This window comes from Manacus candei, unplaced genomic scaffold, assembly GCF_025592945.1.
Source record: "Manacus candei isolate 608988 ecotype Guabito, Panama unplaced genomic scaffold, ASM2559294v1 h1tg000073l, whole genome shotgun sequence".
In the NCBI taxonomy this organism is placed as follows: Eukaryota; Metazoa; Chordata; class Aves; order Passeriformes; family Pipridae; genus Manacus; species Manacus candei.
Window position 1 is genome coordinate 298,557 of NW_026138121.1, and position 12,696 is coordinate 311,252.

Genomic DNA, 12,696 nt, shown 5'->3' on the forward strand with positions numbered 1-12,696 from the left:
CGCCACCGCACCCCGCGCGCGCGGCCAATCGCGGCGGCCACCGGGGCCTCGCGCCCGCGTCACCACGGCAACGGCCCCGCCCCGCTCCGCACAGCCCCCTGCCGGGCACCGCCGGCACTGCGCCCCCCGGTGGGCGCGGGGCCTCATGGGAAGTGTAGGCGCTGCCCGCGGGGCGTGCCGGAGGGGGCGTGCGGAAGGGCGGGGCGTGTCCGGCCGGCGGGGCGCGCGGGGGGCGGGGCGTGTCCGGGGGGCGGCCGACAGTGTCCCCTCGGCTCTGTCCCCGTGGCTCTGTCCCCGCGGGTCGCTTCCCCGCGGTGTCCTCTGCGACCTCCGGGACCGCTGCTTCGCCACAGAGCGGCGCGTGCTCAGAGCGAGCGCGGAGGGCGGGCCGCGAAAGGCAGCGCGGGGAGAGGGGGCGGGGGCGGCGCGAGCCGGGGGCCGCGGGGACTGTAAACATACAGAAATCATTCCTACACCCATCAAATCGTTATTAATTGGAACCCGATTCCTTCATCTCTCTCCTTGTTTTTCTTGGCTGGAAAACCTGATGATCCCAACTGGCTACTTTTAGGGTAGTTTTCTTCCACAGCTCCTTTCTCCCGGCTGAAACCTCCTGGCACGTTCAGGGCTTATTTGGAGGGAAGCCCCTCTGAGAGATTTCCTCTCGTGCCGGGGAAAAACCCGGACTGGATTTTTCTAGATTATGGAGTGGAGGAAAACCCGGACTGGATTTTGGCCAGAGTACGGAATGGGGGGAAACCCAGACTAGATTTCCAAAAAAAAAAAAAATTTAAAAAAAAAATGAAGGGTTGGACTTGATGATCTCAGAGGTCCTTTCCAACCCTGTTGATTCTATGATTTTATGAGTCTCCCGTGCACGTGGAGCCCGAGCAGCTTGGGGCCGAGCTGGGAAGGGCCCACTCTGCCAGAAAACATGTGCAGAGTAGAGGAATCCTGTGTCCAAGTGATCCAGCCATGATGGCACAGGACAGGCAGGGACCTCAGAAGATGCACAGGGCTCAGGACCATCCTGCTGCAACCCAGTGCACTGGGAAGGGGGGAGAGGTGTTGAATTTGACCTGCAGCCCCCAAACCACCCCTGCCCTTGCTGTGTGTCAGCACGGCTGTGTGGGACCGGGCACGGGGCCACCCACCCACCCCCCGGGCACACAGAGCACTTTGTCCCTGCCCCGCGGAGTGGCCGCTCCCCACGATGGAAAAGAACTGTGAAACGGTGTGGGAGGGGGCAGTGCCGTGCGAGAGAGAACGCCCAGAGCGCCCGGGAGGAAACAGATTGTAATCTCCCCAACGAACTGCAGCTCATCCGCAGGGTCGGTGCAGAGCTCCTCCAAGGACCTGTTCCGGGGGGACCCTCGGAGGCTCTGTGCCCTGGACAATAAAGACCCCAAAGGCACAGGTGATGGGACTATTTAAACAGAGGTGCTTGGGAAAACTAACTCTGATGATTGTGTATGCTATTGGGTTTTTTTTTGTTTTATTTTACATCCCTCTTGGCCCTCCAGACCAACCCAAAATCTACTGGTGGAGCCACTTTCCACTGATTCCTTTCAAAGGGCCCTTTCCTATAGGGGGAACCCAAAACCCACAATGCTCAGGAGAAAGGGCTGGTGCCTGCAGGGCCACCAGTGTGCAGGGCAGGAGGTCTGTGGCCACCGGCTCCAAAAGCTTTATTGCTTGTTGGTTTCTGCTAATTCTAAGTGACTCTAGGACTAACAACCACCATCAGGGAACACAGTGGTAGTTAAGGACACCCTGGCCGTGCTGGGGGGGCGATGAGAAGGTCACGCTCCGTTGGCCCAAGCATCCCTGGCAGGGCCCCACAGCCTGGGGTTCAGCAGGCGATGCAGAAGGGTTGTGGTAGAAACCAAGGGGAAACTGCAGCCCTGAGCCACGCAGTCCTGACCCACCAGTGCCTCTTTTTTAGGGCAGGGTAGAAACCAGAGTGCAGGGAGTTGAGTCCAGCAGCCCAGAGGAGATGGTCCTGCCGCCCTCTCCCCAGAGTTGGGCTGCCTGAGCCTCCTGGCACGTGGTGGCTGCAGCCCTTTACTGATGGAAATGGGAGCATCTCTGCCTCATGCAGTCCCCTGTAGGCTCTGTGCTGGTCCACACTTGGCTTCACCCAGAGACAGCCGCACCAACCGTCTGCTCAGAGGGACAAGCTGGGCCCTACCATTCCCAGCTGGGCTCTGCCATCCTGTTGGGCTACTTGGTGGGCTCTGTGGCCATGGTGTCCACATCTGGAGACGGCAGAACACCACTGTTCCCACCATTGCTCACGTTTTCCTCGCTGTTGTCTGTCATGGGGCCACTGCTTTTATCCTCCACTTTCTGCTTGAGTTTGAGGGAAGAATCTCTCTGGGACAGGAGGGGCTGGTAGCCAGCGAAGACTCCTCCGCTCACGTTTGTACGCTTGTCTGCGGGTGGACAGAAAAAGAGAGTTGTTTACCTGGGGTCCAAACTGACCATTCAGCTGAGAAAAAGGGTTGTGGAGTCTCTCCTTGCAAGAGGCATTCCTTCTCTGAAAGATGAGGATCCTTCTGGCCCCCAGATGCTCCCAAAGAGGGGATGATGGGTGTGGGACTGGGCTCATGCCCCAGCTCAAGGGAGGCTGGTTGGCTGGTCTCCTACCTCCCGGCCCGATGGGGTGCATCAGTCGGTTCATCTGGACGTTCCAGTGCTTGACATTGGTGCTGGCCTGTCGCAGCTTCCGCTGGGCTGCCTGGGAGGGAATGGAGGAGAGGGGTGAGCTGGTCACCCCACTGCCCCAACTCGGGACTGTGGGCATGGATTTCCCTTCCCTGAGTAAGCCTGGATTGGAGGTTCCCTCTGGGATGGAGACCCAGCTCACCCTCCTCTAGGTCTCCTGCTCCTCCTTCAATTCTTACCCCTCCACACACTCCCACTGTTGACATCGCTTTGGACACCAGGGCTGTCTCCACGGGGCAGGACATGCTTGTCCTGTCTCAGCCACTGCAGCACCCCGTGCCTGCACATGGCACAGCTCGGAAACCCTCGAGGCAATGCCACCTTGATTCCCAAAGCTGCTGTGTCCTCCCCAGTACGGAGGGCTGGGAAGTCCCCTGGGGCTCACCACATGAAGGGATGTGGCACTGATGTGATGCTCACCATGACGTCTTGGTCCACCCGTTGTCTGTTCACTCTCACTTCTTCCAGCTGCTTCTGTGCCTCTTCCAGACATTTGTTTTTGTTCTCCATCTCCTGCTTGAGGACTTGCTTCTCCCGCTGAGTTTTGATGATATATTCCTCTTGCTCCTCCTTCAGCTTCATCAGCTGCTTCAGTTTCTCCTCTTCCTCAGCCAGTAGCCTGACAATGAAGAGCAAGAGGTGAGAATGTCCCTCTGCCACTTCATCCACCAGCTTCCCCTGTCCCTGCCAGCATACTGGGAAGTCACCAGCACACCTCAGTACCCAGGAGAATTGAGCTGCCCTAGGGAGCACATTCCCATGCACAGCTGCTGCCCTGGGAGCGGGGCTGGTTGAGGAGGGGGAGGGATGCCCCAGTCCTACCTGGCCTGCGCGTATCTCACGGCTTCCTCATCCTGCCGAGCTTTCACCTCCTGCTGCAGGGCCTCCTGGAGCCGCTCCTGCATGGCCTCCAGCTCCAGGATGCGCTTGCGCTGACGCTCTGCCTCTGCCTCCTTCAGGACCATCTCTGCCTGCATGGAGGCACGAGCCTGCCGGGGGGACAGGAGCCATCAGCGTGGGCGGCTGGCTGGGCCACCACCACTGTCTCCAGAACCCCTTAGTCCTGCATCCCGGGGTGGATGCCAGACATCTCCCAAAACAGGGAGAGCCCATGGCAAGTGGTCCAAAGCAAAGCTGTTTCCCTGCTCAGGAGACAGGCTGCATCATTTGGAGCCAGTGCTGGCTGTGAGGTCAGAAATGGGCTCCCTGGCCAGCTTGGCACCAGCACTTGTCTCTCACTGCCCCCCTACATACCCTTGGGGCAGGTTGTCCCCATCTCCTGCTCTGCAGGAATCTCAGGCCTGTCCAAAGGCTGCCCCAGGGAAGGGAAGAGGAAGGAAGCACCTACCCCATGAGCAACGAAGCCCTGGCAGGACTCTCCACAGGGTGCACCCACCTGCTCAGCTTCCCGCAGCTGGATCTCCAGGGTCCTCTGCATCTCCTCGTGCTGCTGCCTCCGCCGCTGCTCCTCTTCCTGCAGCAGGATCTCTGCCTGCCGCTGGGCCTCCTTGAGCAGTTCCAGCTCCTGCAGCTTCCTCTCCTTCTCCTCCTGCAGCTGCTTGAGCCGCTGCGTCTCCTCCTCCTTGGCTGCCTTGCGCTGGTCCCGCTGCTCCCGCTGCTCTCGTCGCTTCTGCTTCAGGTCCTTGTGCAGGGATTTCTTTCCCTCAGCCTGCAGCCGGATAGCCGTCTGGATGGCTGGAGAGGGAGGCCACAGTCAGTGGGGACATGGAGGGGGGCACGGGGAAGCTGGGGAAGGGGTGTGGGGTGGGCACAGACCGAGCGTCCACTCCTGGCGCTGCCGGGTGTCGGAGGCGCTCATCTCGTAGGTGCGGGAGGAGGTCTTCACACAGAACATGCACCTCTTCCCATCCCGGTCAGGCAGCACCTGCAGGGTGAGGACACAGGATGGTGTTACCCTCGTACCCCACCTCATCCCCCTGGCTCCAGTGCTCCTGGATGTAAAATTGTGTGTTCTTGGGTCTGCCTTCCTGGGGTCTGAAGGGGATCTCCCAGGTCTCCTGTCCCCAGGCTGACGAGTGGCCCTGGCTGTACCTCCACACAGCAGTGCTTGTCCAACACAATGCTCCCCTTTTTCTCCTTCCGTTCCTCGCTCATGTAGTAGGACAGGACACTGGGCTTCAGCATGAACCACCGCTCTGACCAGTTCCTCCTCAGCTGGCCCCTCTTCCAGAGGTATCCCTGTACACGAGAGACAGAGATCAAAACTGGGGATGGGGGCAGGACAGGGCTCGTGCCCCAGGACATGTGGGCTCCTTGCCTGTTTGAGCACATCCTCGATGACCTCCTGGTACACCTCCTCCACGGCCATGCTGATGGCCTCCTGCTCGATGCCTCGCAGGAACCGCCCTGAGTTCACCATGTCTAGGAACTGCCAGACCGTCAGCCCCTCTTGCCCCTGCGGCTCCTGGGACAGGTAGTCATCCAGCTCACAGGAGTTCAGCTCCACGTTCATGGCTGTACAGATCTTCTTCAGCAGGTACTCCACCTGTGGGGATGGGGAAACTCAGGGATGTGGGGAAGCGAGAGCTGTTCCCACCCCACCGACCCCTTTTGGAGAGCCCAAGACCGCCTCTCTTTCCAGCTTGGAGATGCAGGACCCTGATCCCAGAGGTTGCAATGGCTGAGGTCATGGCCAAGGCATTCTAGGCAGCAGGCTGGCTCAGGAGGTTGGCACTGGGTTAGAGCTTGACCACTGTTGGGAGGTTTTTCCTTTTTAACCCCAAGGCTGAGATGTTTTGGCTGGTTTGTCTGCAGAGTAAGAAAACTCTGCAGCAGCCAAGAGCCTGAGGGAGAACAGGCCAGCACTGCTGGACCCCACACACAGCCTGCAAGGTCGGTGTCTCAGAGCACAGCCCTGAGCTCAGCACCACTTTGATTTCCAAAATCACTGGGAAGAGCAAGGGGACAGGACCCAAAGGAGCATCGTTTTGAAACTGCAAGTAAAGTGTTTCTAAAAAGAGCCAGGATGGTTGACATGATGTGGGGAAGACTTATTTCAGCTTAAGTTTTGCTGCCAGCTCTCCTCTGCCCACGATCTGGGGATTGAGGCAGGTGGGTGACTGCAGGGAGCCACACAGGAAGGTGACACACAGCAGGGTCCCCCCCCAGCTGGATTTTTAATGTCATTTAACTAGGAGAAGGGCAAGCAGTGAATGCGCTTGCTCAGCCCCGTAAGCAGAAGGATGGTTCAGTTTGTCATGGTCTGGGGAACAGGAAACACCTCTTGCAGGGTGCAGGAAGTGTGGTTGCCCTCCTACGTCTGCGCAGCATGGCCCTTCTTGCCTTTTTTTTTGTCCTCTTGTTTTTTGAAGTTTTTTTTTGACTTTTCTGCTGATCTCAGGATGTTGATGGGGTAGAAGCCAACAGCAGTTGCTTGCCCAGCTAAGTTCCTTCTGCTGATGCTTGTTCTTGGCTTCTATGCTTGTGCCTCCTCCCTAGATCTGCCCCCCTTCTCATGGGGCTTTCATCTGACCCTGGAGAAGGGAGAACCTCCCCCGCTAAATTCTGTGGAATTTGGAGATTTGGAGATTACTGCCGGAGGCTTTGCTTTGGCTGGTACCTCGCCCTTAACTCTCCAGATTCTGGGCAGGGGCTGAGCGCCCGGTGGCAGCGGCCACAGAGAGGGACAGACAGCTCTGCTCTGCCGCTGCCCTCTACGTGAGACAGGCTCCAGCATTTTGGAGGGGTCCTCCCAGATGCTCCCAAGTCACTCCCTCCTCTGTGGGCAGAGGGGGTGGCTGTGGGCATAGCAGGCCCCCCTCCTCCCACCTCTTTCCTGCTCTCTCTCACCCCCTGGAGCACCACATCTTGCAGGATGTGGTGGGACGTGCCAGGAAGCGATAGCAGGATGTGTTACCCCCAAAGAGGGCTCTGCCAGAGCACAGAGCCCTGGGAGGACAGGGATGGGGGGAGAGGCAGTCCTACCTCATCTGGCACCATGACAAGAGGGTATTTGTCTTCAGACAGAAAGTTGAAGAGACACCAGAGCTTGAAAGCATCTTGGTGGGATACAACGCTATTCCCGTTCCGGTCAGGTTTGTAGTTCTTCTTCGCTGTGAGGGTCCAGCAGAGCTCATCGAAGTTTTCTTTGACAAAAGCACCTTCCTCCACCTGTGGGCAGGAGTTGGGTGAGGGTGAGCAGGGAGCTGCAGGGCTATGGAGAGGGGTTCTGAGGGGGAAGTGCTAGCAGGAAGAAACTCTCACTCCTAAAATCTCTTGTCCCTGCCAGTGAGAAGCACAGGGTGATTTGGAGCACCAGCAGAAAACCTGTGGTGCAGCACATGCAGCAGTGTGGTGCTCTTCAACCTCCCCAGTGCCTCCACAGCTTCAGGTCTCTTTTTATCCCATTCCACCATAAAGAGGAACTGGGGAGCGAAGGGAAGTGCTGGCCTGGGGGCAGGCAGCAGCAGAGGCAGGAACGATGCCTCCACCAGCCTCGGCCCCACTGCTGTCTGTGAGCTTCTGTAACCATGTCCTGGCACTGCAAGCAGCCTCACACAGCAGGTTTGGTGAAGATGGGTGAACTGTGATGTGTGAGGAGCCTTGGCTGTCCCTGGGTGCTCCATCCCAGCTGTAGGAGCCACATGCTGCCAGCACAGGAGGAAACTGCAGCCTGCGGCAGTAGAGCTGGAGGAAAACCTTCGGGTGGGTGGCAAAAGCTAAAAGCCTCTCTTACTAGGAAAACCCACTTCCCCTTCTCAGGCTGCTTCTGGGATTTTATTAACCATGGTCAATCAGAAAAAGGGGTTTAAAGATCATCTCCCAAAGAACTAGAAAGGAAACTAGAAGGATTTTGGCCACTTTGTGATGGGGAGATTGGGCTGGGCTGACCTTGGGCAGCTCTTGCCCTGGGCAGAGGGAGCTGGGGAAGCCTCTGCCCTCACTCACTGCAGACCAGATCCCTGCAGCCAAGATTAGCTTTGCTGGACCAGACTGGGCAGCTCCTGACCAGCTCCAGGCTAGGCAAAGATGGGCATGGAGACCCATAGAGAACTGCCAGGAGAGCCAGGGGAACAAAGGGTTACTGCACCCAGCTCTGGCCCCCTTCTGTGAGCACACAGTGGAAGAAAGCTGCCAGTCCTGCATGCCTGGAGGAAACAGCACCCATGGACAAAGTGGTGGCTGTACTAGACAAAGGTGCATTTGAATTATGGAAAAAAGGGAGAAAGCCCCTGCCCACCCCAACTCTGCTCCTGTCCTGGCACCTCATCCTCCTCCCTCTCCTCTTTGCCAAATGACGTCACACCCCAAATTTGAACAGGGTTAGAGAGGAAAAAGTGGCCAGTTTCTCTCTCTGTGCCCTGCAGGAAACATGGGCAGAGATACTGCTGCATCCAGAGCCTTGATGGAAAGGGCTGACTTCATCCTTGCCAAGGAGACATTGAGAATTAAATGTTTCTCACTTGTTTTGGTATTCACCTGAGTGCTCCCCATCTCTCTGCACCCTTTTTCCACCCATCAAGGCATGTGACCTCCTGCGGGCTGTGGGGAGCAGAGCCATTGGGCTCCCGTGTGATGCAGGAGCAGCCCAGGCACCACTGTGTCCCCCCTTCCAAGGCTAAGGGGCTCACCTTATCCAGGATGTACTTGTTCAGGTATGGCATGTAGCCCTGGCTGGACACTGGCCCATCATCGTCATCACGGAAATGCTCTTCCAGTGCCACGGGATCATGGGGGATGCACAGCACCGTGTACAGGTTGTGAGACAGCACCTGGCCAAGCACAAGGGGTGGTGAGAAGGTGAACAACCTCCAGCCCTGCCCCAGCACACCTCTGTGGTGCCACCCCCATACCCACTATGCCCTGTGACCTCCCTGCAGCCACAGCACTGAGGCAGAGTTTGGGTTTGGCAGAGAACGGGGCATCATTCCCAAATGAAAACCTTTCAGAATCATTTAGAAACAGGCAAAAATTAAGGATTTTTTCACATTAGTTACTTTTCTTCGCACATCAGGAACTTTTTTTTTAAAAGAGCTGTTTCAAACCTCTCAGAGAAAACAGGACTTGCTCTGATCTAGAAAAGCTGATAAGCCACCCCGAGCCACGTGTTTGGTACAACCATGGCCCAGCCTGGCAGCAGCGGCTGTCTGCCAGGGGGCACAGAAAGATGGAAGTATGAAAATAGAAAAGATTTATAAGAAACTAAGAAAAAGTTTTGTCTGGAATGGGAGCAGACAATGGAGATCTGGAGATGCACCATCTGCAGAAACTCGTGTTTCACTCCACGAGTCTCACCAACAGCTAATTTTTGTTCAAACTCCACAAAACAAAGGGTGTTTGGAAGCTCCCAAATTTCCCACGTGCTGGTAAGCTCAAAGCAAGGCTGTCCACGAGCATCACCAGCATCTCCAGCTTGTGATGCCAGACAGGCAGCGCTCTCCTTGCCTCTACCTCCCAGGAGATGACTAAATGAGCATCCCAGACTGACACCGCCCCACTGCACCAGGATCTGCGGATGCAGTTGGCCAAGGGTTCAAGAGAGGGCCTGGAGGAGAGGGTACAGCATCCCTACTCCTCTGTGCAGGGCTGGAAATTTCCTCCCAGCAGGAGAGGAGCCGGAGGCCACATTGGGCTGCTGCAGCTGGAGATGGTTCTTGCTCAACCAGATTTTCTTTCTCTTTTCCACCCTCCGGACTGATGGGATCAGCAGGACTCCGCCCTGTGCTCACACACCAGGGCTGCAGCCCTGTGCACTGTTGCTACAGCTGCACCTTTTGGGATTGGTGCAGCTCTGGGGTCTGCACAGGACTGGAAAGGGTTGGGAACACCCTGGACATCCTTCAGGATGTCCTGAAGGATGGACTGAAACTTCGGGAATTGCATCCTGTTCTCTTTTTCCAATGTGGGCCCTCGTCCCCATCCTTCACACCTCTCACAGCATCCCTAAAAAGCCCTGGGAGGTTTGCACGTGCAAAACCATGGGGTTCCATGATGGGAACCCCAAGCCCCTCTGTCCACCTTGGCACACTGTGACCCACAGCTCCTCCGCTCGCAGAGCCGTCACTGGACAAACTGGGAGGAAAGCCCCAGCCCGGCCGACAGCGGGGTGACTGGACTGAGCAGAGGTGGGAAACACTCCCAGGCTCTTAAACAGAGACTGGAGGGGGAAAAAATGACAGTGGGGAGCCACTGTCATGATCCCCATCACCTGTGAACAGAGGTGCTGAAAAGCACCAGGACAGCGCTCGGTGGCTCTCACCTCCTGCTCCAGCCACGCACAGCCACACTGAAGGCACACACCCCACATCCCAGCCTGGATCCGCAGAGACAGGGAGCAGCTCCCTCTGCTCAGCCAGGGAGGATGCAATGGCACTGAGAGGATAAATCCTTTTCCAAGAGCAGGGCTGGCGTGTGCCTGCGCTGGGAACAAAACTACCCGACATCGCTGGGCGCGCAGCACTCCACCGCAAGCTGCCCTTCCTTCCTGTGCACACACACACCCACACTCACAGTGTCTGCACACACTCGCCGGTGGAGAAGTGCCCCTGCAAGGAGCCCAACGGCTCCCACAGCTGCACCATCACACTGGAAACCCCAATATGTTTACAGCAACTGGCTGGAGCGAGGCTGGAGTTCAGCCCCAGCTCCCGCTGGGACACTGCCCATGTGCCAGCACAATCCCACCCAGTTCTGGGACTGCTTCCTTTCCGCAGGTGCAAACCCTGTGAACGCCGCTGCTTCTCCCACCCTTGTTCAAGACGCTTCATGCAGCAACACACCCGGGTGAGGAGCAGAGCACAGCTCAGGAGGGGTTTGGAGAGTGCTCAGCCACTGTGGCTTCGACACATTATTAATCAGGCCTGCAAGACCTCGGATTCCTTCTGCGCTGAATGGACAAAAATGCTGCTGCTGGCCTGGGTAGGCTGGGGCAAACCTGAGCATATTTGGGGATGGAAATGAGCTCTCCCAGGCCTCGAGGTAGGTGTAAAGTTATCCAGAATTGAGCTTCATCATTCAACGGTGCAGCTCAACCCACCACCAACCTGTCCTGTCACTGAAGGCTGGGGGAGAACAGCAAGGAGGAAAGTTCCTTTCCCCTCTGGGTAAAGCTGCTATGGACACACCATCCCCAGCATCCCCACAGCCCCTACGCGAGGGTTTGCAGCCCCTGTCCCCCCTTGCACAAACTCTCCAGGAAATTGCCATAAATTGAGGGTTTCTGTGGCCTCAGCATCATATCTGGTGATAAAGATCTCTCAAGACAAGCACTGCACATGTTCACACTGGCACTTTCGGGTCCATCACACGTGTGGGCTGGGCTCCTGACCCCGAGCATGGGTGCAGGGGATGCTGTGAGGGGGGCACAGCAGCCCCTCTCAGGGATTAGCAGAGGGAATTAAGCTCTGGCCTACTTTGGGATTTTCCTTAATTCCTTCAGCTATTTCTACAGTTTTAGCAGGTGAGTGTGGCTCGCAGGACACATGCTATGAGTTCTGGGGAGCAGAAGAAGGCTCTTTGCTGCAAAGGCAATGGCTGAGCAGGAGTCATCTGACTCCTGCTACTTTCCCTCCAGATTCCTGCAAACAAACTCTTAATTTTGGGGCAAAACATGCCTCCCCACCAAGTGCAGCACCTTCCCTGCAGTCTGTCCCCGGGGAAACCCTATAAAATAGAGGAAATAGTGGAAAAGAGCTTTCTTTGCAGCACTTCACAACTGGTCTCGCAAACTGGCAGCAGCTGCCAAGTCCTGATGCAACACCTCCCTGTGCCCGGCATTCTTCTGCTCAGGTCTCTCCTCTCATCTCAGCCCCCAACGATGACCAGCATTTCCAACCCTGGTGCCAGCCTAAGAACCAAGAGAACGCTCACATGGCAACAAAAATGAGGCCCACCACGTGCAAAGTAAAAAAAAATCAATAATTACTGTCGAAGCCAAGAGCTCCCTGGCAGGTTCGACCAACCACGGCCTGGGGGCAGGCAAAAAGATTTTTAAAGCTGTGATGGGTTTGATGAAGGGCTAAGGGCAGGAGCCCTCTGAAAGCTGCTAAGAAGGGGGAGAGGGGAAAGCAGAGAGTTTTTAAAAAGGCCTTGTTATTTCTGGCCACAGCACTATGGAGTTTTAGTTTAAAAACAAGCTGCCCCTACCTCCCGACCCACTGGCTCAGCAGGAAGCAGAAATGCAGGTGCTCTGGCAAGCAAGAAAATATAAACTGAGTTTGGGCTGTTAGTAGGCCATAAAAAATGTAAGAAAATGTAAAGAACTAAAAGCTAGATTTCTCCTCATTTTCACCTAGAAAACATACTTGAGCATGAACTCCCACCTCTCCCTCTTTTTTTTTTTTTAAAGGGAGATGATGCAGAGCTCGAGAACTTCACCAGAATCAGTACGGAGGCAACAGCAAGGTCTTACCGATCTCAATATTTAACAATTCCTCCGTGGAAAGGTGGGGGGATGCAAAGAGCCCTGGACCTGCTCTGCCCCTCGCCGCCCACCCTCCTGCCGCGCGCGGGGGCCGCCCGAGCCCCCCGGGAACTCACTTTGAGCTGGGATTTGGAGACCTTGCCGCTCTTCTCCACGTCCAGGGCGGTGAAGGCGTACCAGATGGACTTGAGCAGCTCCGCTCGCAGGTCCATGGCTGCGGCGGCTCTGCCGAGCCCGCGGATCCGGTTCCTGGACGCCGCCCGGGCGGGCGGGACGCGGGGCGGGAGCGCCGCCCGCCCGGGGCTCCCCGGGAACCCCCCGCGCCCCATCGCTGCCGCTCCGCTCCCCGCGCCGCCGGGGCCCGCGGACCCTGCGCTCGGCTCGGCCCACACAGCAAACGCTTCCTCGGCATTTGCGCTCTGGGGAGAGAAATCTCCTCCCTGGCTCAAGCAGCAGCTTCCCCTCCCGGGACTGAGACGCAGAGCTTCCCCTCGCAGCGGGAGCACGGGCTGCGCTTTGGAACGGCTCCAGCTCTCCTTGTTTTGCGATCAATCGCATCAGGGCAGGTGTGGGGAGACCCAGCGTGC

At 57.1% G+C, this 12,696-nt stretch overlaps 1 protein-coding gene across 1 annotated transcript; it reads right to left on the reverse strand.

The window, feature by feature from the left end:
* Window positions 1-1,205: 1,205 nt before the first annotated feature.
* On the reverse strand, window positions 1,206-12,439 carry DEF6 (DEF6 guanine nucleotide exchange factor). The gene is made up of 11 exons (XM_051808906.1): window positions 12,226-12,439; window positions 8,319-8,459; window positions 6,673-6,858; window positions 5,006-5,233; window positions 4,780-4,926; window positions 4,504-4,612; window positions 4,124-4,422; window positions 3,550-3,716; window positions 3,148-3,346; window positions 2,650-2,740; window positions 1,206-2,435 (listed from the first exon to the last, which is right to left on the reverse strand). Exons 1-11 carry the CDS (start codon window positions 12,436-12,438, stop codon window positions 2,224-2,226), a joined length of 1,992 nt encoding a protein of 663 aa, XP_051664866.1. The 5' UTR covers window position 12,439; the 3' UTR covers window positions 1,206-2,223.
* Between the last annotated feature and the right edge of the window lie 257 nt (window positions 12,440-12,696).

Excerpts from the sequence above, each read along its gene's own strand:
- DEF6 (XM_051808906.1), bottom strand. The coding sequence starts at position 12,438 with ATGGGGCGCGGGGGGTTCCCGGGGAGCCCCGGGCGGGCGGCGCTCCCG. Across the intron at positions 8,460-12,225 it reads TCTCCAAATCCCAGCTCAAA|GTGCTGTCTCACAACCTGTA; the intron begins GTGAGTTCCCGG and ends GTGCTTGGCCAG. Across the intron at positions 4,423-4,503 it reads GCGCCAGGAGTGGACGCTCG|CCATCCAGACGGCTATCCGG; the intron begins GTCTGTGCCCAC and ends CTCCCTCTCCAG.